Genomic DNA, 27,315 nt, shown 5'->3' on the forward strand with positions numbered 1-27,315 from the left:
GCGCAGGGGAGGGGGGACCGGCGAGCCCCCCTGGACGTTCTCAGCCCGGTCCTAGGAGAGGTACCTGCCGTTTACACGCGTGATCCTCCACGCACTCGGCTTAGGGGTGCAGTTTATGAGTCTTGGCCCTCGGTATTCACGTGCTCGAGTACGGGTTATAACGTGGAGCAGCGAGCTGGTCGGGCCTTGGTCTGTCGCGTTTGCAGCAGATAATATAACACCGAACAATATGGTGACTGGAGCTTAGTTTATATTATAGAGCGTATGACACGGACCATGGTATCTGGATCTTGGTTTACCATGTACACGCTGTGTAACAGGGAACACGGTGGTCGGACTTTTATAGTACCTGTGGTACATAACAGAATAATGCTGTGGGATGATGAGGCCGTTGTGCTCAGTGTAACATGCGCGGTATAGAAGATAGCACTAGAATACCGGATGCTTCGGTGACTGGAGCTTAGTTTATGTTACATAGCATGTGACACAGACCATGGTATCTGGATCTTGGTTTGCCATACACACGATATATAATATGGAACATGGTGGTTGGACTTTGCTTTATATCTGGGAATATAATAGAGAACAATGGGGAAGTGGAACCTTGGTTTACAATAAATACCCGGCACAGAAGACGGTCCTGGAATATGGAACGATGTGGTACCCGGGCCTTTCTCCGCAGGAGTCACCAGCCGCACACCAGATGGCCCACCCTCCGATGACCGGGACGCCGGGGGGTCGCCGTCCGGGGCACTGGCAGCAGCTCCCCTCTCAAACGTGTGAGGCTCCTGGGCCGGCCTGGGGGTCCCCAAAGCCCCCTCCCACCCTGGACGTCGCACGGTTCCCGAGAGGCCCTGGCCAGCGCGCCGGAGCGACGCGCTCGGTCCTCGGGGAGGGGCACGGACGTCTCCCCCCTCCCTGGGGCTGCCCTCTCTCCCACCCCCCTCGCGACCATCCGGCCCGAGGACCCGGGCGACGGGAGGGTGGGCGCCGCGGACGGGGAGGAGGGGGAGTAGACGAGGCCTTCTCCTGCAGCTCAGTTCATCCACCAAATGTTTATTAAGCCCTTAACCTCGTGCAGGGTGGGCCTGGCTGGGTGCTCGGGGAGCTACAGGTTAGGGAAGACACAGACAGAGTCCCTGCCCTCGTGGAGCTTACAGTCTAACGGAGGGTTAGAAACCGTGAGAGGGGAGGGCTCCGCAAGTGCATCAGAGAGTTACAAAGTGCTCCGTGAGGGGGCGAGGGGGAAATCAGGATGGGCTTCCTGGCGGAGTTGGCATGTTAGAAGTGGGCTTGGAAGGGCGGGTCCGAAGTCGACGGGCAGAGAGGGAAGACATTTCCAGCATCAGGACAGTTGTGAGCAAAGGCACAAGTGTTTAGGAGGCAGCCGCCGGTGAGTCGGACTGGAGAGTCCCGGGGGAGAGGACAGGGATGGGATGGAAGAGGCTAGCCGGGATCCCCCCTCCTCCTCCTCGCACTGACCGCCACGACCGCCTCTCGCCCCCTTTCGCCTCTAAACTGTCTGCACTCACCACTGGGCCTGGGCCGCCACGGCCGGCCCGAGGGGCTTAGAGGTCTCGGGCTGTGAGGGGCCGACGATGCCCCCTTGAGAGTGAGTGAGCGAGCGAGCTCCGGAGCAGGGGCGACTGACCTCCACTCCGCCCGCTCCCCCGGCTAAGCTGTAAACTCGAGGGCACAAGCCACGGGCTCGGGGACCCCCCGCAATGTGTCCCCCCGCGGTGCCTAGCACAGTGGTACAGAAATAGGAGCTTGGTGAATGAGTGCAGGTGGGGGGGGGGGGCAGGACTGGGGGAGGGACGAGACCAGGGGTGGAAGCCGCGATGTTGCTGATGGATCCATCTGTTCACCGCCCCCCCGGACCCCCGAACCCCCCCCGATCACCCTCTGCCAAGGGGCCTCAGTTGGTGAGATGTGGCTCACAGTTCCACGCCGAGAGGCTGGAGGGGAAGGGGCCCCTCCGGGACAAACGGGGGGCCGCCCGCGAGGCGGTGGGGAACCCCGGCACATCTCCCGCACCCTGAGCGGCGCGGGGAGAACACAGGACGATGCGGAGAGGAACGGCCATTGATTTCCACTCGTGCGGCTCGGCCGACACGAGCCATCCGTCAGGGCCCGCCGGCCTCTCCAGTTAATGGGCTCCCCCCGATCGGGGGAGATAAATCGTCTTCGTCCGCCCGGGGTGATTTGTCAGAGCCGGGCCGGCCCGGGCCGGCAGAGCGGCACTAATGGAGTTCAGTCAGTGGCCGCAGCCGGAATCAGCTCCCAGAGACCCTCAGCCTCGCGGGGACTGCGGCCGCAAACCCCGACCGGGTGATTTACCACCGGCTGGGGCCGGCGCGGAAGGCGGGAGCGGGCGGTGATTTGTGCCCCGGCCCTGCGTCAGCTCCCGCGGACAGACTGGCTGGGGGAGGGCCGGCCTGGAGGGGCCGCCCCTGCCCTGCGGCTTTGCTCCCAATCATGGGGGGGGGGGGGGGGGGGGGGGCTTACTCCGATTCCCTCCCGTCTGCTTTCCGAGGGGGGTGAATGCCAAGAGCCCTGACCTGAAGATGGAGGGGGCGGGGTTCCACTCCAGCCCTGAGACTAACTCAGAGGCCGTCTCCTCCCTCTGTGGGCCTCAATCTGCTCCTCTGTAAAATGGACACAGGATCACCAGGACGACTGAGGATCAAACACAGGAGACAGGAAAGGCTTGAGCTCACTGCCGCCCACGGCACGGACCCGAGGGACGGGCGGGAAGGTTTCCTGGCACTGGCCGCCGGCGGGCCCGGAGCTGGAGGGCGGGACGGCCGGGGCCGCTGGCCCTGCTGGACGCTGCCCAATGGCTTCGGAGTTTATTTGTGGGCTCATGTACAGAACGCTCGCCACGCTGGGAGAGGAGGCCCAGCCGCGCCTGCGTGAGGAGGGGGCCCGGCTCGCCAGCCTGGAGTCGGGTCACTGGGGATAAGGCACTCGGTGGTCAGAGGGAAGAGTCGTGGCGTCGGCCGCCGGCCCGGGCTCACCTAGGGGCGCACGCCCTCCTCCGGGGCCGCGCGGCTGCCACGTCACGGAGGGGAAGACAACGAGCTCTCTGGCCTCGGGTTCGAGGGACAGTTGGTGGGGAGGCCCGCAGGAGGGTCGGGATCCCAAATGGCCCTGGGTCCTATGCTTTGGCTAGAGGGGAGGGGAGGGGGAGGAGGAGGGCCGCTCTCAGGATGGGATCATGCCCTTGGTCCTCTTCCTGTCCGCCATGAGCCGCCGGTTGTGATTGGCCCTCGCCCCCTTGTTGGCTTCCTTCCTCCGGCGCTCCTGGGTGGTCTCCCGGCTCTGCCCGTGCCCCCGCGGGTTGCCGGTGACTGCCGAGGAGCCATCGTACCTGTACCTGGGCAAGAAAGGAGCCGTCAGCCCCCACCCGAGGCTAGTGACTAGACTGGGGGCCCGTGAGGGGTGCGGGTCAGAAAGGGGGGGCTGCCGTGGAGGGCTTCCCCTCGGCCCGGCTCCCCCTCCCAGGCGGGCGGCCCCCGCTCCGAGAGGCCCCCCTCCCCCCAGCCCCGGTGGCTCACCCTTTCCGGGCGAGGTAGGCCATGCGCTGGGCCTCGGCGCGCTCCCTCAGCACTGCGGGGTCCTGGACAAAATGGTCCGGCTGCGGGGGAGGGGACACGGTTACGAGCCATGAAACAGGACTTCTTCCCGGCACGAGGCCATTAGTCCCCCCAGGAGCCCAGGACCCCCGGCAGATCCCGGGACTGGGAGTAAGGGCTCCGTTAAGACCTCCCCCTCGCCCCCGATTCCCCTCCCCCCCTCACCATTTACAGCTTTTTGGTCGAGAGGGAGAGTTACTTAAGGTCTGCTTGTGGCCTCCAAGAGGCTCCAGACCCGGCCTGGAGGAGAGGCGGCCGGGGGCGGGGGGGGGGGAGCAGCCCCACCCCCACAGGCCGGAAGCCCAGGAGGGACCCGGGGCCGCTCATTTAACAGATGAGGAACCGAGGTCTGGAGGCCTTTGGCCAGAGCCGCCCGCCGTGGGGAGCCCCCTCTCACTTGTACCTCACAACCCTCCTGGGAGGAAAGGGCCCCGATCATCCCCCTCGACACAGATGAGAAAACCGTGAAGTGAGGAAGCGATTTAAACCGAACAGAAGCTGGGAGGGGTCAGAGGTGGGAGCCGAGCTCGGCCTCCCCCCCCAACAGGACAGACGGTGAAAGTTCTCGGCTGGTGCTCGGCACACAGTAGGTGCTCAATCAGTGCTGATTCCTGTCCCACCTTGGCCCAGCACCGAGGATCTGGTCCCGTGGCACTGCCCTAAGGAAGGACCCTAGGGTCCCTCCCAGCTACCACAGACTGCGTCCAAGGGGCCGAGGTCGGCTGCCCCTGCCGCGGGTCACCGGAGGAGTCAGACACCAGGGGTCTGGGGCTCCCTCTGGGCCACGCTCGCTGTCACGGGCTGCCCCTCCCCATGACCCCCATCCCCCCGAGGGCTGGCCCGGAGAATGGCAGAGTCCGAGGGGTCCTCAGGGACCCTCCATTTCACAGTGGAGAACGTGGAAGCTCAAGAGGACAGGATACCTTGGGGCCTTCTTCTTCAGCCTCTTCCTCTTCCTCCTCCTCCTCCTCCTCTAGCCCCTCATGAGGCACTTTGGTTCTCAGCACCTGGGGGGTGGTGAACGGCCTGAGAGAGAGAGAGACAGTGGTCAGTCCTCCCCCCGGCCCGAGTCCTCCCCCTGCATCACAGGCCGGCCCTTCCCGGCCCTCAGTTTGCCCCTCCACCCCCTCCCCCGGGGCTCACCTGCGCGTGATGAGCTCGTCGTCCGAGTCCGCGTCGTTGGCGCCCACCTGGTTGCCGTCGTAGGTGTCGTCGTACTCGTCCTCGTAGTCGTCCCGGCCGAGCAGGGCCTCGGGCCCCCCCGCGGCCACGGTCACCTCGTCCACCACCACGCTGTACTGGCTGTAGCGCTGCCGCTGCTCCTGGACCGCGCGCTTGTCGTTCAGCAGGCTGCGCGTGTCCTCCCCCTTCCTGTGGGGGCAGGGAGCGGCGGCTGCCGGCCAGGTCCCCCCCGCAGGGGGCCCAGGGAACCGCGGCGAGACCGGCCGGGGAGAGGGAGGGGAGCGGGACGGGGGTCTCGGGAGGAGGGGCTGCCCGTGGGTCACCAGCCCGGCCGGGGAAGGACACGGAGCCTCTGGGCGGTCCGGCAGCTCTAAGTGTGTCAGCTGCAGACGGCGGCCCTGCCTCGGGGGGTGGGGGGTCTTCTCCTGGGAGCGCCCTGTGCGATGAGCTCGTGTGGGGAGAGGATCGGGCAGCGCCAGGCGAGGGAGGCAGGGCTTCCCTGCGGGGTGCTCCGTCTCCGTCTGTCTCCCTCTCCCCGTCTCTGTCTCTCTCTCTCTGGGCACAGTCACTAACCCGGGATAACGCCCTGGGTCCGTGGGCACTCCCTGTCCGGCCCCTGAGAAAGGCCGGGGCCTGAGGCCGCCTCCCCCCCAGGAAGAGCCCTCGGGGGTCCCGGGGCGGGCCAGGGCTGCGGGCCAATCCTGGGCTTCGGGACCCCCCCAGCAGCCGCCACTTAGGCTCACTACGTGCCCGGGCACACATCCGGCCCTGAAGGCAATCGATGGGCAGGCGGAGACTGGCAGAGAGGGGGAAGGGCTGCCCTGGCAGCAGTGAGCCCCCGGCTCTAAGACGCCCATTGACCCAGAGCCAGAAGGGACCTCAGAGGTCGGCTGGGTCAACCCTCCTTTGTGGATAAGGAGATGGAGGCTGCCCAAGGTGGCATGGCAGGGGTCACGGCAGGGGTCATGGCAGGGGTCACAGGCCGGGCTCCCCCACGCTGGGCCCCCCCTTCTCGGGGTCCCCCCCTCACCTCCTGCCTTTCTGCACACGCGACAGGTCCACGGTGTCTCTGCTGAACACGTCAAACTCGTCGTTCTGGAAAACGTTGTGGCGGGAACTGACCAGCGGGGTCGGGCTTGGCTGCATCTGCCTGGGGGAGAGAGGGCCCGTCGAGGCTCGGGGGGGCCCGGGCCCAGGCTCCCCCTCCTGCCCCGCGGCCGGGGATCCGCCCTGAGGAGCCGCAGACTCTGAAAGCGCCTTCCAGACTCCCCAGGACCAGGCCCAGGGCCGGCGGTTCTCCACAAAGCCGGGGGTTCTGCACAATCTAGCTCCGGCTCCCCGGGGCTCACGCCCGGAGGCCACGTCCCAGCGCCCGGCCAGGCCCCCGAGGCGCTCTCCTCCGCACCGAAGCCTTAGTGAGAGGCCTGGTGTGCGCGGGACGGGCCGGGGCTGGGGACAGACGGGCCCGGGGCTTCCCAGGAGCCGATCCCGGGCCCGAGTCCCACGCCCCCACTTTACAGGAGGGAACAGAGGCCCGCGGGGGGGAGGAGCCTGCTCAGGCTCTCAGGGCAGCGAGCTCGGACCCCGGGCCCTGAGCCTCCCAGCGAGGCAGGAGGGAAGGCCAGCTCAGGAAGGGGGGCAGGGGGGGCACGGGACGCCCCCTAGCGGCTGCCCTGTGCGGGGCGGAGCCTGCCAGCAGCACCCGTGCCCTTCCTGAGAGGAAGAAGCCGAGGCCGTCGGGGGAACAGCTCCAGCCTCAGCTCTCTCAGGAGAAGGGAGGGCCTGAGTGTGGCCAAGACTTAGGGCTCGGTCTGTACCCCTAAAATGGGAGCTGGACTGGCTCAAACATCCTTGATCTGTTGTATGTCCGGGGCCCCTCCATTAGCAGCCGAAGCCTCGGGGCCCCTCGGGGCCCCCCTTTACCAGCCGAGGCCCGGGACCCTGACTTTCGGGCCCCCCAACACTCAGGGTGACAAAGGCAATGCGTCGGAGCCAGCTCCGGGCCCCGGGGGTGAAGAAGCCGAGCACGAGGGTCTCTCTGGTCCCCTCCAGGTCTAAGGGTCTTGGAATCGGCACCGAGGGTACCGTGTACCAGGGCAGCCCCCAGAGCTCCGGAGGAGTCCCTCTGCCCGGACCAGGAGACCCCCGCCCAGTCACTGCTGCCCCAGGCTCTGAGGGGCCGCCCCCTCCCCTCCCCCACACACCTGTTCAAGGAGCGATCCAGGGAGCTCAGGGCCGGGGCCAGCCCCTCCTCCAGGATGTTGTTGATCACCTGCTCGGCGCTGTAGTCGTAGTGCTCCAGGCAGGCCAGGATGAAGCCCTCGCCCAGGTCCGGCAGCAGGTCCTTCACCTGCGAGATCAGGGAGTCCAGCTCCACCCCAGAGATGCGGGGGGCGGGCGTCGCGGCTGCAGCGCCAGCACACTGTGGGAGAGCAGGGGGATGAGACGCCGGCTGGGGCGGCCAAGGGGACCCCGCTCGATGGAGAAGGCCTCAGCCAGCAAGGGCCGCGTGAGCCCTGTGACCGGCCCCGGCCGGCCCCCTTCCGCATCTGTAAGCTGAGGGGTTTGCGCAGTCTTGGCCGGGGGCTCGGGGGGGCTGCGGCCTGTGGGGCCCAGCCTGGAGCCGGAGTTCTGCCCCGATGGCTTCCGGCCCTCCATGCGGACACTGGAACAAGGGGCCTATTCCAAAAGGCCTCTCCGTGACCAGCTGGCCCGGGCCTCCTGGAGGCCGGACATGGGTAACTCCCCTGCAGCAGCTCCAACCCCTTCCCAGGGCCTCCCTTCCCAGAGCCTCAATTTCCCCTTCTGTAATTAGGAGGATCAACCTTAAATTCACAATCCACTGATCCTGTGAGACACGGGACCCTTCACTTCCCTGTTTCTTCATCTCTAAAATGGGCTCTCTGGTCCCTGGGCATCCTTGCTCTACAGTGTCACAATTTCTTTGGGTCCCAGTTTCCTCTTTAGAGGAGGGGGCTCCCTGAAAATCCTGGCCAAGGAGAGCAGCAGAGACCCCAGGATCGACCTTCCCAGCCTCCCACCCACCTCCTCCTCCTCCTCCATCTTCAGGTGTGTCGGGGCTGCTACGGAGCCTGGCTCTGGGCCTGCGGGCTGCTCGGGAGCCTTGGACGGTGGCGAGTCCTTGACCACGGCAGCTTTCCTTCTGTCCACCCCTTCCCAAGCGCCTTCCACGGCCTGCAGGATGTAGGCGGTCCGGGTCTCGTCCCTGGGGGCACCTGTTAAGGGCATCTGGCCCACTGTTTTCCTCAGGGCTCGAGGGCTTGGGCACACTGTGCTCCTATCTAGGTGGTCAGGCAGCTCAGGGAATAGAGCAGTGGGCTGGAGTCGGGAAGACCCGAGTTCAAATTTTATCTCAGACATTTAATGCCTGTGTGACCTGTTTGCCTCAGTTACCTCATCTGCAAAATGGGGGTGACAATCACCCCCCCCATCTCATGAGGTCGTGGGACTCGAATGAGATTATACAGGTCAAAAACTCTGCAGTCCTTAAACGCCATCGAAAAGCTGCCTACTCTGGTCCTTCAGTCGCCGGGGGGTCATAACTTTCCAGGGAAATGGGCAGAAATGGTGGCCATACTGGAAGTGTTCCAGCAGGACCTTGCAGGAGGGACAGCCGCCAAGCGGGGAGCAGGAAGCCCACTGGCAGTAAGGAGCCAAGACAAGCCCCCCGTTATGGCCGAGCTGGGCGGCAGTGGCAGAGGGCGGCGGGCACCTTTCTTCTGACCAAACCACTCGGGGGCACTGGATGAAGGGCTGGCTGTCGCCCAGGCGTCCGTGCAGCCGGCTCCAGCCCGACGAGGTGGCCTCCGCTCACTGCCCCCATAGCGGCAGCGTCCGGAGCTCGGCCCGGCTCTCCATGGGGTCCCCGCCCTCCAGGGATGACCCTCCCCCTGGCAGTGGAAGGATACAAGGCCGAAGACGCCTGCTGCAGCAAACTCACGTCTTCTGCCACCGGGAAGAGCTCGTCGTAATCTCGGAGAAACCTGCCAGGCCCAGAGTCAGGGTGACCGGGGAGGCGGAGTCCAGACAGCAGCCACCAAACTCGGGGGGCTGCTAGAGACCCTGAGCCAGCCCTTCCCAGTGCCCACCAACAGGTGGACATGAACAAAACATCCCAGGAACTAGATCAGAGGTCAAGAGATCAGGAATGCTCTGAAAAAGTCTGCTCCGCCCAACCTCCCAGGGAGATGCTATCTTGCCCATTTTACAGATGAGGAAACGGAGGCAGACAGGGCCAATTCACCCAGCCAGGGGGGCCCGGCCGGGCGCTGCCCTTACCTCTTCTCCTGCAGCACCGAGCTGAAGAGCTGAAGAAAGTCCTCAATAAAGGGCTGGATGTTGTCGCAGCTGCACAGGCAGAGGAGGACAGGCGTGAGGTCTGCCCGCTGGGGCCGCGTGGGGCCTGGGCCTCGCCACCCCCAGCTCTCAGCCCCCGGACTTCACCCACTAACACTGGGACCTGATTGTGGACAGGCCCGGGCTCCTGGTCACTGCCGCAGGGGAGGATGGGAAAGGGATGGAGATGGACCAAGCAGCAGCAACGCCGCTGAGTGGTCCAGGCGGCACTCCCCCCCATCCCCCAGGATGCTCCCCTGGCCTCATATCCCCTCTCCCCCCCGCTTCCACCTGCTGAAGGCTTTCTCCTGCTCTTTCCCCACCACGGGAGCCCCCACCCCGGGCCGGCTCTCTCCTTTCACCGTCCCACGCCCGGGACCCCCAGGACGGCATCTCTCGCCCCCGCTGGGAGCCCTCTTGATGAGCCTTTGCACGGCCGGATAAGGGGGTACCTGCTTTCCAAGATGGGGAGCAGGCAGATCTGGTAAATGAGGATATGGAAAACTTCCACCAGCTTCTTCCGGGAATGGGACAGTCTCTGCCACAGGTCAGCCAGCAACCTGAGAAAGGAAGGAGGCGAGGGAAGTGTGGGAAGCCCTCCAGGCGCGCAGCCACGGGGAAGCGAGCAGCACCGGGCAGCGAGACGCGGCGACCACCACGGAATCGGAAAGAAAGAAAACAGGTGAAGAGGAGGCGGCCGCTGCGGGCGCCCGGGCCCGGCCCAAAGGACAGAGAAGAGAAGTCACCTCCCTTCCTGGCAGAGGTGGAGGCCTACGGCCGCGGAGCACGTGCACAGCGTCAGGCTGGAGAGCTCCGCTCAACCGGCTCTCGCTCCTTTTATTCTCTGTTAAAAGGGCGCCCCTCTGTATTGGGGGATACAGCTGATGAGAAAACAAAAGACAGCCATGTTATTCAGGAGAAGGAACCGAGGGCAAAGCGAGGAAAGGAAAGGGCCGGAGGAGCCCAGGAGGAGGGCGCGGCAGCCCTGCCGGGGGCTTCCCAAGGCTCCTGCGCTGCTCGCTCCCCACTGGACGGGATCCGGGGCCCGGGGAGGCAGAGGGACTTGGCGAGGGACTCAAACCCAGCCCAGGGGGCTACCTGGAGAGGCCAGGGTCTGGCTCGAGCGGCAGATGTTGTCCAGAGGCGCTGAGACGAGCTGTGGACAGAGCAGGGCAGGGGGGGAGGCCTGGCCAGGAGTCCCTGCTCAGCCACTGTGGCTCGGAGACTGTGGATAAGTTTTCTCCTTTATGCTCGTTCACAATGGAGGCGCGGGGGTAGGGAGATGGGGGGGGGGGGAGAAGGAAGGGGGAGAGAAAGAGGAGAGGAGGGAGGGGAGAGAAAGGGAGCACGAGGCAGCTGAGCGCTGGGAGGCACCTCTTGGGGACAGACCATCTACCCCTAGGAAACCAGGGAAGTCGGCCTGGCTTCCAGGCCCAGCCCCATGCCCTCCCGGCTAGCCCTCCGCTGCCTTCGTCTCCGACGTGAAAGCTCTGGCCGACAGGCTCCGGAGGCTACGGCTATCTCTTGGGATCCGGAGGCGGCCCACCAGTCCCCACCAGGCTGACCTCTGCCCTCACTTGGCCCAGTCTCTAAGGTTCCTCCTGGTTCCAGATCCAGTCATGTGACCTACGCAAGGAGGGCGTGGCCACACCCCCAGCCTCGCCCTCATGGAGGCGCAGAGCGCCTGGTTATCTTGCCAGTGGCGCAGCCATCCTTACTTGCTATCCTCCCGCCTCCTCTTCTTGATCGCAGCTTCCAGCTCAGGAATCGACGCCTCATAAAAGGAAGCCAATCTGTGGAGGGCACGGGAAGGGTGAGGGTGGGCACCCGGTCATCCAGCCACTGACCCCACACTCCCGCGGCACCCAGCAGGAGCCCCAAAGGCAGGGGCAGGCAAAAGTTACCCACTGCCCTCCTCCAGAAAGACATGGGGGAGGCTCATCCACCAATCAATCAACCCACCAAAGCAGCCCCACTTTTGTCCTCGGGCTCTCTTCCCTCCAATTCTCTCCCTTGCCTTTGGTCAGTCACACAGCTGAGAGCTACAGTGGCTCCCTACTACTCTGTATCTCCAGGAGGAACTCCTCTGCCTGGGGTGGCTCCTGGACTTCCAACTGCAGTGAGATTACACGCTCATCCCAGCCCAAGGGACCCCAATGGTCCCTCCCAGCTCTAAATCTGGGACCCCCTGGTTGAGGGCCCAAAGGCTGCCCTAAGCCCCAGGAGCTCTCTGTTCTAAGAAGGACTGGCTCGGATGTGTTCCACGGCCCAGGCAGAGCGAGGACCCTTTCTTTGTGCTGTAACTAAGGCTCAGTCTCACAGCGAGGTACAGGCCAAAAGCGGAGCCAAGACAATACACAAGCACCTTATTTCTTCCAAGCAGAAGGCCAAAGCACTGGCCCCAGGTGGCCCTCGAGCCTGGGCGACCACAAGGGACAGGCACGAGGCTCCAGCAGATTTCCGACCTTGTCGGCCAGGGCCAAACCTAGGCAGGATAAGCCTGAAGGCTCCTCCCTTACAGGCCAAGGTAGAGGCAGGGCAGAGGCCTCTGTCCCCAAGCACATACCTGGAACAGAAGTCATGCTTTTGGAAGGTCTGGCAAGCCAATGGGAAGACATCCAAAAAGGCCCACAGGGTGGTAGCGGTATCACACAAGTAGAGGACCACGTCCCTCAATTCCTGGCGATAGAAAGGAGCCCGGCGTTAGCCCCCAAGGGTCAGAAGTCACCTTTACAGTCACCGAGAAATCTATGGTGGTAAGGAGAAAGCTGGAGGCCTCCAGCAGGGCTAATAAGCAGCCCCTGAGGGAAGGAAGCAGGAGACACAGGGGTGAGTCTCAAATTTATCATTAACATTAGTGACCTTGGAAGAGTTACCGTCTGAATTAAGTCTGAGAGTCAGTGTGGTAGAAGCAAGACTGGACTCAGGGTCAGGAGGTGAGAGGATCTAATCCTGGCTTACACAATCACCAAAGCTCAGTGTCAATCAGCATTTCCTAAGCGCTTACTATGTGTCAGGCACCATGCCAGCTGCCGAGGACATTGAGAACTGCTCAAGCCCTACCCTGGTGGGGCTTTTACTCTAATTGGACAATCAGTCTAGACTGTTGCTGGATACAAATCCCTTCGCTTCTTTGTTAGATGACATTAATCAGGAACCTCATCTCTCTGAGTTGTAATTTTCTCATCTGTAAGACGGGATAATATTAGCCCTGGAGAGGTAATGAGAGACGGCAGACAGGGGGGCAGCCCTCGAGTCTGGACGACCAGGGGTCATCCTTGCTTCTGGCGTAGGTCGGCTGTGTGACCGTGGGCGAAGTCCCCGAATGTCTCGGTGGCCCCAGGCAACTTTCTAAGATGAAAAATCGCACATGAATTATCATCTGCATGGGTAGATGGTCTAGGAGCTCCCTACTGATGAAATCAATCAGTCAACATTTATGAAGCACCTAATGTATGCCATAGACTGTGCTAAGCACTGGGAGCACAAAAAGGAAGCAAAAGTTCACAGACCCAATGGGAAAGAAAATATGCCAATAAATATATACAGGATAAATAGGAAATAATGAATATGAGGCAGGCACTGGTATTAACAGAGATTGTGGAAGGCTTCCTGTAGGAGGTGGGATTTTACTTGGGGTTCAAAGGAAGACAGGGAGGTCAGTAGTTAAAGCAGAGGAGGAAGTGCCTTTCAGGTATAGGAAATGGCCAGAGAAAATGCCTGGATTGGAGAGATGGAGAGTCTTGTTCTGAGAATTTCAGTCAGGAGGTCAGAGGTACTGGACTGAAGAGTAATACTGGAGCATAAGGTGAAAGAAGAGTGGAAAGGGAGGAGAAGGCTGGGTTGTAGAAGGCTTTGAAAGCCAACCAGAGCATCTTGGAGGCCACAAGGAGCCACTGAAGTTTACTGAGTAGGGGATTAGCAGCAGAATGGAGAATGGACTGGAGTGGGGAAAGACTTGAGGCAGGCAGAACTCTCGCCTCCAGCGCTACTGCAATGGTCCAGATGTAAAGTGATGATGGTCTGTAACAGAATGTGGGCAGCCTTAGGGGCAAGAAGGGAGAGAGAGAGATGCTGCAGAAGTGAAAGCGACAAGAGATGCTGGAGTGGTGAAATCAACAAAAGATGCTGCAGTGACAAAATTGACAAGAGATGCTGGAGTGGTGAAATCAACAAAAGATGCTGCAGAGGCGAAATCGACAAGAGATGCTGCAGTGGCGAAATCGACAAGAGATGCTGCAGAGGTGGAATCGACAAGAGATGCTGCAGAGGTGGAATCGACAAGAGATGCTGCAGAGGTGAAATCAACAGTCCTTAGTACCATATTGGATTTGTGGATGAGTGATGGTGAAGAATCAGAACTGACTCCTGAGCTGGGAGTCCAGGAATGGAAGGAAGGTTTAGTGGCAGAGAAGGCAGGAAGATGAGGAGGCTTCTAAGGGAAATCATAGGAATAGTCTCCATGTCTAGACAAAGTGGGTATTTAATAAATGCTTTCTTCCCAGGCTTAGCTCACCTGTTCCCTTCCTTCCCGAGGCTTTTCTTGATCTTGCCCATCACCACAGAGCCCTCGGCATCTTATATTTTTACCTATCCCCCAATAGAATGTATGCTCCTCCAGGGTAGGGAAGGTTAATTTTTTTATCTGGGTGTCTCCAGTGCCTAGCATACAGTTGGGACATATTAAATGCATGCTTATAAATTGATGGCAGCAGCTAGCAAATGAGAGTTATTCGATGAGTTGCACTAATTTTTCTGCTGTCACATCATTAACATGGGGCCAATAGCTGTGAAATCTTGGGATAAGGCCTTTGCCCTTAAAGACCTAGATTTCCTCATGTGTATAATAGGAGGGTTAAAGGGGATGTCTCAAGGGGCCTCTCTGCCAAGAGCTCTAGGACATGGAGATGTACGGGATTTGGGCAATCTGGGACGCCCCCACATGGCGCTGCGGGTGACCTTCGTCTGATGGCCTCCTGAAATCACTTCCTGTGCTCCAGGCTGTGACCCGTGACAAAGAAAGCCCACGAGGGAGAAGTCACTTAAAAGAGGTCAACAAAGAAAGGCCCATGTGAATGAGAAGCAAAGCCAGCCAGTGTGGAGGGATGGAGGGACCCAATGATGGCCAGCCTGGGGGCACTCCTGATAGAGAGACTGACAGAGTTCCCAGAACCCAGAGGGGGTCCTGCTCCCCCAAAATCCCAAGAAAAGTTATAGGAAGATGTGGCTGAGCCATACAAGATGGGCAGGGATAGATGGGATGCAATTTGCCTCACTGAAGGGAACACCCGCATCCCTGAGCTCACATCTCTGTGCTTTTCCACCCCTTGTGGAGGAGTGAATCCTTTTGCTGAGTTACTGATCTTGTGAAGAAAGTGGGGTTACCCTCATTTTAGAGATGGGAAAGAGAGAGAGGGAAGTCCTTCAGACTCTAAAAGCAGAACAGGTAAGCTCTAAAGGCCGGGGCGGCCAGGAACGGCCAGAGCCACGAGCACGGGCAGGGTGCCCGAGCCCGAGGGGGCAGGCGAGCTCACCTGGAGAGGCATGGCGCCGGGGGTCATCCTGACTTTCTCTTCCAGTTTCTGGGGCTCGCTGGAGGCTCCTTCACTCTGCAGGCCACATTGCTGGAGGATATTGCTGAAAACCTGAGGAAGAAGCACTCCCTCAATCAGCCCACTCACGCGAGCCCAGGGTTGGAAAGAGCAGTCAAGGCCTTCAGAGGTCACTAGTCCTTCTCCCCATTTTACAGAGGAGAAAACAGCCTGAGAGTAAATTGGCTTGTTCAGGGTCAGCCAGAGTTAGGATCTGCCTCCAGTCTTCTCCATCTGCCCCTGGGGATTTGCTTTTACTGGCAAAAAGGTGGCAAGGGAGGGCAGGCAGCCAGACTCGCTTAAGGGCTTTGGTGTGATGGGAGATCACTTGGTTGAGCACAGAAGCTGCCTGGCGCCTTGAGCCCTGGGTCTGGCCTCGGTCCCCAGGGGGAATGGGCTTCCTGCCCAAATGCCGGCAGGTCCTGGTGAAGGAAACCGGCTGGCAGACGGCCGGGGACAGGCCTGGGCAGAAGCTTTCTGCCCCTGCACTTTTTGGGACGAGGCCGTCGGCAGGAGGGGACTCGACCTTGCTTTCAGAGACCGTCCCCGCCACAGCCTTCCTCCCCACCCTCACCCCGTAGGAGGCAGAGCCAATACCTGAAGGATAGTGGGCACAGTTTCGTCCAGGTCACTGTAGTAACTCGGCTGCTGAATAAAGATGTTTTCTAAAAGAAGGGAGGGGGGATGACTGTCAGCGTTTCTCAGGGCTCTCGCTCCCCTCCTTAACGGGGGCCTTGTGCTAAGGGCCAGTTGTTTTGCACTGGCTCAGCTGGTCCAGCATTGGGGCCTTGACTGCCAGCAGCTGGCACATAAGGGGGGCTTCCTACATGCCTGCAGATGGCGTGTCTGGGGCCTGTGAGGTTCCCAGATGCAGAGGTTCCTGCATTCGGCTGGTTAACCCTTCCCATGTCCCTCCCATCAGGTGGCCTGGCCCTGACACTCCCAATGGCGCCGGGCCCTGCGCGACCGGCCTGGCAGTGGAGGTGCTGTCGGTCACCCGGGAGAACAAGCAGATAGGATCTCTCTGCTCAAGAAACCTGGAGGCCTCCAGCACACCCTCCTGCCAAGCTCGCCCGAGAGGGAGCACGCACTCTCTCTCGGCACGCCCTGCCCCAGCTCTGACCTAAGGCCCAGCACAGCAAAGTAGGGCCTGGGGAACAAGGGAGGGAGGCAGCTTCACAGAGCCCACAATCCCCCTCTCCAAAGGATGTGAATGGGCAGGTGGACACCTGAGATCAATAGTCACAGTTCTATCAGGCAAGAGTGAGCAAGGCAGGGAAATCCCAGCAATCTGGGGAACACAAGGAGTCCCCCTCCCCCCCACCCGGGCCCTAGGACATCCGGAGAGGCTGGCCAGAGTGGGCTCGGAAGGCCCTGCTCTCCTCTGACTTTCCCTGACCTTGAGCAGTTTGCTCTGAGTAGCTGCGACACTGCCCCCGCAATCTGCTGCAGGGATGCTTTGGGGATGAATGAGGGAACAGGCTAGACTGTGCCAGATGAGTAAGCCTCAGCCGGAGGAGCCGGGGACAGGCAGCAGCAAGGTTGGGGAATTGGAGGCGCCCGGTGACTGCAGAGCCAGGCTGCTCAGACTTCCCCGTCTGCCTCCCCTGCCCCTTCCGGGGTTAGGGCAGAGGATGGGAGGGAGGGGTGGCAGGGCCTGGCACACAGTAAGCACTTAATGAATGCTTGTGATTGACTCATCTGAACGGCTAGGGTGCTGATCATGAGCTCTCTCCAGCCCCCTCATCACCTGACCCTGAATCTCAGTGTCTTCATCTACGCAGACCAGGTGACAGCACATGTGAGGGCACAGCAGAACCCGAGACTGACAGGACGGGCCAGCGGGCCGCCTCAGACTAGCAGGCTCCGACACAGACTGGCCGGGTGACACTACACGAGTCATTGCCCCACGGGGCAGAGCCGACGTCCCAGAGGGAAAGCATCTGGGTGATGGTCGGTGCCCGGGGCTGGGGGCTTCATCCCACTGTTAACCTGGCCACTGCTGCCAGCTCTTCCTGGCTGTTCCGCCACCCACGCAGCGATGCTGCCGCGACCTCTCCGCACCCATCCCTCGCCCGGGCTGGCCACGTGGGCTGCCCACATTTCCTCCATGCCGAGAGGGGATGCTGGTGGCCTGGGGCCTGTGAGGTTCACGGAGCCCTAGGCACCTGTCCGGCTCGCCCGCAGTCTGTGTCGGAGGCCGAATCTGGATCCTGTTCCTTTCGGGCCCAAGCCCAGGACTCTAGGACTCTGCCTGCTCCAGCGCTCTCGCCCACCACTCCCTAGCTCCCGGCTCCCTGGGCCTGCCCCACCTCCTGAGCTGAGTCACTGGGTGCTCCCAGATCAGTGCCACTGACCAGCCTGTGTTGCAGCAGAGAGCCTGGCAGACGGTCCCTGGCAGCCAATAAGGGAACCTCGAGGGCAGACCCACGCCTTAGGGGCTCCCAGAAAAGACCGTGAAGAGCCCACTTCCCTCTGTCTCTTTCACAGGGAGGGCGGGGCTCTGGCTCAGCCGTCGGCCACGGCCACGATCTCGACCCCGGGCTGAGACTGCATGAGCCTGCCACCCGCCAGGTGCCCCAAAGGGCACCCGCGTCCTCACGCACTTGTGCCGGCTCCCACTGCCCAGGCCCCGAGCTGGAAGCCCCCTCTTTCCTGCACGCCCCTCCCATGGGGATCTCGTGACTCCTTTCCTAGGCGCGCCCCGTTCCCCAGAGCAAGAGCAGTTTCACAGCCCTCCACCGATGGAGTCTACAACTGGAAGGAAGCTCAGAGAGCCTCCAGGCTGATTTCTGAGTTGTTTCCTCCCAGGAAGCTCTCTCTGTCCCCCTCCCTCTGACTCGGGGGTCTGCAGACCCCGACTGCCAGGCCCGTGCCCGGCCCACTAGTGACTCGTCCCTACACCCGGCCCCCTGTTCCTTGGGCTTTACTAACCAATCATCTTCTGCAGCAGGGGCTGGTTGCCCTTTCCGAAGAGCACACACAAGTCCAGCATCTTTGGGATGTCAAAGAGGAAGTTATTATAGAGGATTTCTCCAAAAGCACACGGGGAAATGAAGTGATCCTACGGGGGAGAGAAAAGGCTCAATTAGCAGAAGAAAGCCGGAATCGCTGCGTTCCCCGACGTCTGCAGCCGGGAGGCCTCTGAGTTCCACTGATGGAACCTCGGAGGGGAAAGCCGACCCGGATTTGTTCCTGCCCGGTGGACGCCCAGAACCAAGGGTGGGGAGAGACAAAGTGAGCACCCGAGACGGCCCCATGCCCGGGGCCCCCGGGGAGGCTCAGCCAACGGCCTGTCCGGGAAGGGGGCGGACACACTCACTTTGGATTCTTTATGTGTGGACATGCGGAGGAAGGTGAGGAAGACGCTGCGATGGAGGCGCTGTTGCATCTCGCCGACTGCCGAGGGGGGCCCGGCCAGCTCGTCAAACTTGCGGGGTGTGTAGCGCAGGTAGGAGTCCAGGCATTTCTGCAGGCTCTCATCGAAGATCACCTGCTCCCGGACCAAGAGGAAAGGGTGGGTGGGGCACACGTCACCCACCACCGAGACTCAGGGGCTGGAGCCGGGAAGGTGCCAATGACCTATCCCAGCATGCCGTGGGGTGCAGGAGGGCAACTGGAGAGAAGGAGGTGCCAGGCCCGGCACCCGGATGAGGAACAGAGCAGAAAGGGTTTGGCAGGGGCAGATCCGGGCTCAAGCCGGGCACCTCCTGGCTGAGTCACCCTGGGCCGAGCCAGACACCCTCCAAGGTTGTGAGGGGCAGAAGAGCTGTGCTGAGGGAGGAGCTCCTTCTCCCTGGGAAAACACAGGGCTGGTCCCAAATGGGGGAAATACTTACTTTCCGCTAGGATTAAATGAGACAATGTAGCCAAAGAGCTTCACATGTATCAGCTATTATTAAGACGACACATTTAGAAGGGGGAAGACCTTCAAGGATCATCTGCCTAATCCAATTCCCTCATTTAAAAAATGGTTCTGGAGCACCAGCCCTGAAGTCAGGAGGATCTGAGTTCAAATCCCCTGGCTGTGTGACCCCGGGCAAGTCACTTAACCCCAATTGCCTCAGAAAAAAAAAAAAAGGCTCTGAAAAGTCAGGTAGCTTGTCCAAGATCACCTGGCAAGTACAAAGCAGAGACAAGATCTGTACTGGGGTCCTTGGATCCAAGCCCAGCCCTCCCCACAAAGCACACAGCTGCCGTCTAGGCTGATTTACTTAGAAAACCCTAGGGAATCAACCACAAGATTAACTGAGACAATTAGAATCTTCGATAAAAGCATCAAGAAACAAAATAAAATGAAAAGCATTAGCATTACTAATTAGTTTTCTCATTATGACTTGTGAGACACAATAATCCCTGCTGTAATTTGCTGCTTAATGTTCAGCCCAACATGTGGAATAAAAACACCACCTGTAAAAACCTTCACAAATCCTTCAAGAAATCCAGTTCCTGTCCCAGAAAGGGGGGGCAGGGGACGCAGGGCCTACTATGCGCCAGGCACTGTGCTAAGTGCTTTACAAATATTTTCTCATTTGATCCTCCCAGCCACCCTGGTGATAAGTGAGGCAGACAGAGCTGAAGTTACAGAGGGTCACAGAGCCAGGGAATGCCTGGGGCTGGATTTGAATTCAGGTCTCCCTAACTCCAGGCCCGCCCTCTGCCTGCTATCGCTCCCTCGAGGCCTCAGCCCTAAGTGCCAGCAGATGGTTCTGAGGACGGGCTGTTACCTGGCACCAGAACTTGTTGTGGGGCAGGGCCAGCAGCCAGTCAAGGTCGTCGGCGATGAAGGCGGCCCGTTCCAGGTACTCGTCCACCTGCGCGGGGGAGTTGTCTGCAGGCGGGGGTTTGTACAGCACAAAGCAGCGGTCGGCCTTCTGGTCTGGGTGCTAGGGGCCGAAGAACAAGAGGGACCGTGGGGGAGGTTAGTCAGGCAGGGCGCGCCACTGGCAGCCATTACGCCCCTTCGGCTGGGCTGGCCGCTCGGCCTAGTGCTCAGCCCAGCCGGGAAGGATCGAGCTAAGGGGAGCACAGAGGGGATGCGCACCCATGGCCATGCCCTCCTAGCTTGCTTGTCTCTATGCTCCTCAAGGAAGGAAGCTGCTTCCTTCAGGGAGGGAAGGAGACCAGACACAGGGATACAGGGGAGGGCTGGGGAGCAGCTGCCAAGATCCCGCCAGCCTGGCCTCCTGCAGCCCTACCTGCATCCATGTCCTCCTATGTCTTCCACCCTAACTCTTCAGCTCTAAGAGGAGAGAAGCCCTGGTTCAGTAATTTCATGGACCCATTGTTTATATCTTCCTCCCAGAGAGGAACTATCCCAACTTTTGTTCCCATAAAGAAGTGGCCTCCGGGGCCAGAGTCCAGCCCAGGCCCAAAAGGGGGTACCGTCCCCTTCCAGTGAGCCTCTGGGCTCTGCCCCCTGAGGCAGCCGGGGCCACGTCGGGATGACCCACTTCAGGGGATCGAGACGGGTTATACTGTAGCCTCCCCACGGCCCTGGCCCGCCCCCACCCTCTCTGCTCTGAGCTGTGCCCTTGGAGGGTGAGAAGCTTGGGCCCAATCCTTCCCCACACCAGCTGCCATGTTTCCTGAGCCAGTTTCCAGAAGTAGTCCCTCGATCTGGGCCCCGCAGCTTTGCCAGATGCAAGATGGCACGGGGGTAGGCGGGCTTAGAGTCAGAGGGACTGAGTTCAGATCTGGCTTATTTCGTCCCTCTCAGGCTCAGTTTGCTCCTCTGTAAAATCTCTTCTGGTTCTGGAGCTGGGATCCCCTGATGGGCCGTCCTTCACTTTGGCTGGTTCCGCTCATTCACGCCTTCCTCCTCCCCCCTCCCCAAGGATGCCTTCTCCGACTCTGACTGCCCCAGAGCCATGGCCTTCTGCCACCTACTGTGTCCACCCCCTGACCAAGATGAGACAAGCCGCTCTGGAAGCAAAGGCCAGAGGTGGTCATCTGCGAGGGGGAAGGGAGTCACCGGGAGTGGCTCAGAAGTGCTTGGGACCTCTGGGCTCCGTGCTCTTCCATGGGAGAGCAATCTGGCACAGAGGAGCACAAGCCATCCTTAAGGAAACCTTAAGGAAAGTTCGAGAGCTGCCTGCCTTCCACCTCCCATCGGGCGGCAACAGGGATTATTCAGATGCTAGAAGTGCCCTCTCCCTACCTGAGCCAGGGGTGAATCAGAGAAGGGGTGAAAGCTCAGAGCCCGGATGCCAGGGAGCCCAGCCCCGTACTTTTGAGGAAGGAGGGCCCATATCGCGGAGAGACACTGAAGAAGCCTAGAAAGGCTCAGATGAATGAGGAGTGAGGGCCATCTCCCCACTCCGTGCTTTTGCACCCCACGCCTGTCAGGCTTCCCTCCTCACCTCCACCTCTTAGCCCTACCTCCCTTCCAGAGACCTCACAGAGAAGGTTCCTCTTGTTCTTTCTGTCCACCTCCTGTCCTTTTCCCAAGCAGAGCTGCTTTCTCTCTGTCTTTGAGTCCCCACCTCCCGGAACAATGCCCAGAACACAGCTAGTACGTCACTAAGTGCCGGCTAAATCATGCTAACCTGATGCTGACTGAAACAAGTGGAACCGCAGAACGAGACCCGAACAGTGGCCAGAAGAAAGCTGCAGGCCGAGCCAGAGGGCCGAGGAGGAGGCAGAGAGGAAGGGGGCCGTGAGGGCCCACATTGTGCTCAAGCTCTCTCTCTGCTACAAGAGAAGGGCCCTCCAGGGGCAGGGCCAGAGCCAGAAATACCATGTCATAAAAGCCGGCACAATCCGCTCCAAGGGAGCCAGTGTAAGGACAGAAAATGGGTTCAAGCCCCAGTTGCCCAGCTTTTTCAGGACTGCCCAGAAGCAGGAAGCTCACGCTCTTGGGGAGCAGGAAGCTGCCCACATGGGCCTGCTCTGCCCCGCACAGCTCATCAGTCTCCCTGTTCTTCAGGTGACCTGGGGCAAGCGCTAACCCAGCAAGATCAAGGGTGGCTCTGGTCTTGCTGGCAGCTTTTCACACACGTGTGCTGTTCTGGGCTGAACCCCAACCACCCCCTTCATCCCACTTAAGAGCCAATTCTCCAGATCCAATTCCCTCTGGCTCCTGGTCTTGCCATTCTGGGCCTGAGCCACTGGAGAGATCTGTGACTGCTCATTGTGGAAGTGCAGGCCTTGCTAAGGAAAACTCCTCAGTTCCCTAGCCAAACCGTCCCCCTCACTGGTCCCTGCACATGCCAGTCAGTCTCCAGCCTCCAGGATGCTGTCCCCCCCTCCTTGGGACAATCCCATAATTGGAACACCAGGATTCCAGAGCTAGGAGCAGCGTCCTGTCCAATCCATACCCCAAAGGCATCCCCACTTGGGCATCCATGACAAGTGGTCAGGCCCCAGAAGGGGGGGAGCCTGGCACCCCACAGGGCAGCGGCTCTCACTGTCAGCCGGCCTCTGGGACGCTTCTGGTTCTGCCTTCTCCATGTTCCATCCCATCCCATCTCCTCTAGGAGGCCCCCTTCCTCCTCCTCCAACCAGCCAGCCCTCATGACACCACCCGTCCTCCACTCCCCAGCTTTCTTCAAAGCTCAGCTCAACTGCCCCCTCCCACATGAGGTTCACCTGCTCCTCCCAGCCATGGTTCCTTCTTCCTCAGTTACGCTACATTACTAGCTTTCTATTCATAGATGTGGATGTGATTTCTCCCACTGGAGTACCCTCTCTGATGGTTTCACCTTTGTCTGGGTTCCCAGCACTTAATCAATGATCTTTCAGGGAGCACGTGCTCATATCTATTTCTCAGCAAAACCACAAACTCCTTAGAGAAAAGACTAGCTTGTTTTTTACTCTTTATCTTGTGGCTGGCTGACAAACACGGAGTCCGACAGACGCACACTAGACTGAGCCTGGCTTTGGAAAGCGCTTCGGCTGTTGGCTGACCCGGCCCCCTCACCGATCTGGATCAACAGCTGGTAGAGCTTTTAACTTGTAAACCTGCAGGATCCCAAGTCCCCCGGCTCACCAGAGCTGGCACTGCCCTCAGCTTGCCCGTCTTGGGATCCTTTTCCGTGATCTGTAGTTCATTCAAGGGCAATGTAGGCATCTTGCTGGGGTCCCCTCCTCCTGAAGGAAAAAAGGAAGGAACAAGCAGGGTCAGCAGGGGGTGAGGCCGGCTCCCATTTTAGGAGACTTCCCAGATGACAAGGCATCCTCCCAAGACCCCCACGTGTGAGGTGCGAGAGAGGAAGAAAGCACAACCCCTGGAGGGGAAGTAACTTGTCCAAGGCCACACAAGCAGAGGCAGATCTAAATAGGGCAAACCAAGAAGAGCGAGAAACAATGATTCCGTGGATTGTTCCAACGATATCGTCCTTTAAAAGGCGGAGAACCCCACTAGAGGAAATCCAGTTCTGGATCTGACTGGTGCCAAGAAAGAGGCAGTGGGAACCTTACAGGGAAGCACCTTTCCATTGTAAATCATGAGAGAGGAGACAAAGTTTGAGCTGAGTCTCAATGAATCCTAGACTTCAGGACGGAATCTCAAAAAGGTTCAAAGAAAGGCTAGATGAATTCTATGCAGCACCCTCTAAAGATGAAATTTGGATGATACACAGAGAAAACAACAAGGAGGAGTTGGTAAAGAGAGTGATTCTGGACTCTCCTCCCCAACATGGACTTTAAAAAAGATATGCAGAGAAGATGCAGGCAAGGTATGGAATGGGATAAGTGGAACAAAACTTATGAAACCAAAAAAGCTCAATGCATTAGAACACTGGGCTGAATTCTTAAAGGTTAATAACCACGGATAAATGAACCGCTTTATATGGTTCAAAAAAAACCTACTTTACAGGTTTAAAGATGGAGCAACTAAGCTAAATACCCATATGACAAAGATCTGGCTGTCTTAGTGAAGTAGAAGTTTAATACAAGTAAATCATGTGATGGGGCATGAAAGAAAGCTGTCGTAACATCTTTGGCCACATTGAGAGGGATACGGCGGACCAAGAAGGCCATTAATTGTCTCACTACACATTGGTCAAACCCAATCTGGAATATCGGGGTCAGTTTTGAAGATCACTGGTGAGCAGGCGGGTATCCAGATGACCAAGACCAAGACAAGTCCTTGCTATGAGAACTGATTGGGCAGCTGGGAATATTTACCTTGGAAAAGACGGAAAGGCACAGGACAACTGTGTGGGAAAAGCTGTCCCAGCCAAGAGGGATTGTCCCCAAAGAATCTAACTAGACCCCGTGAGTGGCAGTTGCTGGTTTTGGCCTTTTTAATATCACACTGATAGAAGGAGCAGCCCGAGGAGTTTTTCAGCACAGCTGGACAGCCACTTGTTGGGAATACAGTAGAAAGGATTCCTGCCCCAGTGAGAAATAATGCTGTACCAAAGGGAACGGGAAGGTGTCTGAGGGCCCAGGTTCAAATCCCAGCTCAAGGTGACCATGACCAAGATCATGGCTTTTAATCACCTCCCTGGCCTGCTTTCATAAAACGAGCGGGGCTGGACTCTGGCTCTAAAGCTATCATCCTAATGTGTCCCTTGTAAAGCTGAGCCTTTGATCCTTGATGACAGAAAGACACAGTCCCAAAGCACACAGAGAGGAGGAATGGCCAGGGAGGGGCTTCCATCTGCCCAGTAGGCTAGCTCAGCAAGGAGCTCAAAGCCTTGGAGGTGAGGAGTTCACATTGGCCCACTAAAGCCTTGGAGGCGGGGAGCTCACAGGCCCACTAAAGCCTTGGAGGCGGGGAGCTCACAGGCCCACTAAAGCCTTGGAGGCGGGGAGCTCACAGGCCCACTAAAGCCTTGGAGGCGGGGAGCTCACAGGCCTACTAAAGCCTTGGAGGCAGGGAGCTCACAGGCCCACTAAAGCCTTGGAGGTGGGGAGTTCACATTGGCGCACTAAAGCCTTGGAGGTGAAGAGCTCACAGGCCTACTAAAGCCATGAAGGTGGGCCACTCTTCCACAAAATGAGGGTGTTGGACTAAGTGGGTTCTAGAATCCCTGCCACCTGCTCTAGATGTTAATCCCAGCTCTCATTTAGATTTCTGAGCATTCCCAAGGGGAAATGTAGTCTACAGTATTAGACCGCATTTCAGGAAATAATTAGTGTTTTAAAAAAGACTTAAAGTGATTTGGGACGGCAGAGGCAAGAAGAGGAGGTTCCAGCTCTCTGAGGATTTATACAAGGGACATGAGCAGCCATCTACTTCAATCTGTACCAGAAACTACCATGTGTTCCAAGAAGTGATTTGGTCTGAAAGACCTCCAAGGAGGAAGAGTTTGTGATCTCCCCAAAGCAGCGTATTACAAGAGGAGATGGCCCTCCTGGGATAGAAGTTTCCGGAAACTCAGCTCTAACCGGCCTCTTTGCAATTTCTACCCATGGTTCCTAGTTCTGGCCAATTAGGTCAATGGAAGCAAGTCTACTTAAAGGAACCCAGGACTGGCCAGAGAATTTGGCCCAGGCATTCTTCATGTGGGCTCCATGAACTTGTCTTCAAAAATATTCTGATGACTATTTTTCCTTAGTAATCATATTCTTTTATTTATTTATTTATTTTACATATGTCCATGATACAAAAGGGGGAAGAATTGCTGTACTAGCTATCAGCACTTTTTTCCCCTCTTCCCCATTAAAATGACTATGGATCACGGATCCAGAGCTCAAGGATCTCTCAGAGGTGTCTGGTCCTATGACCTTATATTACAAAGAAGGAAACTGAGGTCCACAAAGGATGGGTGGTGGAGCTAAGAATGGAAGCCCAATTGTCTGACTCCAAAGCCAGTGGTTTTCCCATTTATATGACAGGTACATGCAGACAGCTCCAAGGTCTCCCAAGCTTTCTCTTTCTCCAGGCTGACTGCTCCCCATGAACTGAAAGGTCCTGGTTGCCCTCCTCTGGACCCGATCCAGCTTGTCAATACCTTCCTAACTCATGGTACCCAGAACCAAATCCAAACGTCCTTATACAGTCTAAGCACGGTCACTGAGGCAGAACAAGAGGCCCCCTAAAATAATTCTGAAAACAGCAGCTAAGAGGAAGCAGATTCCCAAACATCCCAGGAATGAAAATCATTGGTCTTCATTAGCCAATAGGAAGAAGGCCTTTGATGAGACCTCAAAGGCCTCAGGAATGAGTGAGTCACTGGGATTATAAGCCAATAGAACAGGGGATGGCCCTCAGGAGAACTGATGGATGGGGCCCACCTTGACATCTGACCTTTAGTTTTCCTCTCTATAAAATTAGGACATTGCTGCCCACACACAGCAACACAATGTACTTGGAAAAGATTTTATGAAAGCGGTACTACAAACATAAAGACGCCGGGACTCTGGACAGTTGTCTCAAGGTCTCAAAGCCAACAACCCAACAGGCCCAGGAAACCAGGAGGCCACGCTAGTGGGGCTCTGTAGGAAACAGGAGCCAAACAGCAGGGTCCCCACTGCTTCTGAGAGAAATCAAGTGCTTAGTGGTCCTCAGGAAAGTAAGACAGACATGAGCCTAGAGCAGCATGGCGTAGCAGAGAGCGGTGCCCTGGCCATTTACCAGCTAGATGACACTAGCTAAGTCACTGGACCTGACTTTCCATACTTGAAAAGTGAGAGAGCTGGACTCCATGACCTCTGAGGTCCCTGCCAGCTCTCTGGTACTGACTGCAAGGTCATTAATGGAGACGGCAGCTTCTCTGCTCTCAAGGAACTTGTGTCCAGAGAGCTGAAGATTCCCGGGGAAGTTCCTCCAAGTCCCAGATGCTGCTCTGCCATCTCCGGTCCACTCCCATCACCGGTAATGCTGCCAGCCTCGCCACAGGCTACTCCCTGCTCTGGTTCTGGGCAGCAGAAAGGCTGATGGCAAATTTTCAGTCAAGACTCGGGTTCAAAGTCTGGTTCTGAACAAGTCACTTCACTTCTCCAGACCCTTGTGTTCATCTGTCTCTCATCTGAGGGAGACGTTGCCTCCAAGGATCACACAGAAGAAATGAATGACACTCTGTGCCCTTTGGTGGTTAGGACAGGGGACCTTTACTTTAATGCTCTTCCCCACAGGGAGCTCATTACTTTCCCTTCCTCTTCTTGGGTCTATAAAGTAAAGCCTTGGACTAGATGGCCCCTGAGGGCTTCCTGGGCCTCTGCAGCCTCCTTCCGTGACCTTCCCTCCCAAGCCAACAGCACAACGCCTGGCACCAAAAATGCCAAATAAATATCTGTCAGTTGGCTGATGGATACAGAAAGCAAAAGGCAGCGAGACGTGGCAGAGGGAGGGCTGATCTAGGACCCGGGAAGACTCCTACTCGATTCACATGAGCTTTGTGTTCCCGTCCAAGTCGCCTGGTCTCAGTGTCCTAGGCAACTCAACGAGAAGAGGCACGACGGCTGACCATTTGCACCAGTGAAGGGAAACTTCACACTGGGAATTCTCCGTGCCACTGAAATCGAGTCGGGACTAAACAAAGGCAAAACCAAAAGCTTACGAGTCCCTGAGCTAATGCCGGGAGTGCAAAACCAAAACGTACCCATCACTTACAATCTGCTGGGAGGGATCCAGACATATACGGAGAGGAGTCTAG

General features: G+C 58.6%; 1 protein-coding gene across 3 annotated transcripts in view; it reads right to left on the minus strand.

Moving 5' to 3' along the window:
* Nucleotides 1-1,036: 1,036 nt before the first annotated feature.
* Nucleotides 1,037-27,315, minus strand: part of ASCC2 (activating signal cointegrator 1 complex subunit 2) — a 28,144-nt gene continuing 1,865 nt past the window's right edge. Inside the window, exons 2-20 of one of the 3 annotated variants that reach the window (XR_007949709.1) lie at nt 22,758-22,858; nt 19,495-19,653; nt 18,090-18,260; nt 17,702-17,831; nt 15,365-15,432; nt 14,711-14,821; nt 11,743-11,855; nt 10,895-10,969; nt 9,629-9,736; nt 9,120-9,188; nt 8,750-8,824; nt 7,866-8,046; nt 7,025-7,242; nt 5,851-5,970; nt 4,782-5,009; nt 4,562-4,664; nt 3,561-3,640; nt 3,021-3,379; nt 1,037-2,679 (exon numbers count right to left, since the gene is read on the minus strand). Coding sequence is in view for 2 of the 3 variants with exons in the window: in XM_051973085.1 (XP_051829045.1) it covers nt 3,208-3,379; nt 3,561-3,640; nt 4,562-4,664; nt 4,782-5,009; nt 5,851-5,970; nt 7,025-7,242; nt 7,866-8,046; nt 8,750-8,824; nt 9,120-9,188; nt 9,629-9,736; nt 10,895-10,969; nt 11,743-11,855; nt 14,711-14,821; nt 15,365-15,432; nt 17,702-17,831; nt 18,090-18,260; nt 19,495-19,653; nt 22,758-22,838 (2,262 nt within the window). In the remaining variant the exon portion in view is untranslated. Of the gene's footprint in view, nt 3,380-3,560; nt 3,641-4,561; nt 4,665-4,781; nt 5,010-5,850; nt 5,971-7,024; nt 7,243-7,865; nt 8,047-8,749; nt 8,825-9,119; nt 9,189-9,628; nt 9,737-10,894; nt 10,970-11,742; nt 11,856-14,710; nt 14,822-15,364; nt 15,433-17,701; nt 17,832-18,089; nt 18,261-19,494; nt 19,654-22,757; nt 22,859-27,272; nt 27,292-27,315 lie in introns of those variants that run through there. The other 2 variants (XM_051973085.1, XM_051973084.1) reach the window with 2 other exon arrangements.

The sequence above is a fragment of the Antechinus flavipes genome, chromosome 1 (genome assembly GCF_016432865.1).
Source record: "Antechinus flavipes isolate AdamAnt ecotype Samford, QLD, Australia chromosome 1, AdamAnt_v2, whole genome shotgun sequence".
Classification (NCBI taxonomy): domain Eukaryota; kingdom Metazoa; phylum Chordata; class Mammalia; order Dasyuromorphia; family Dasyuridae; genus Antechinus; species Antechinus flavipes.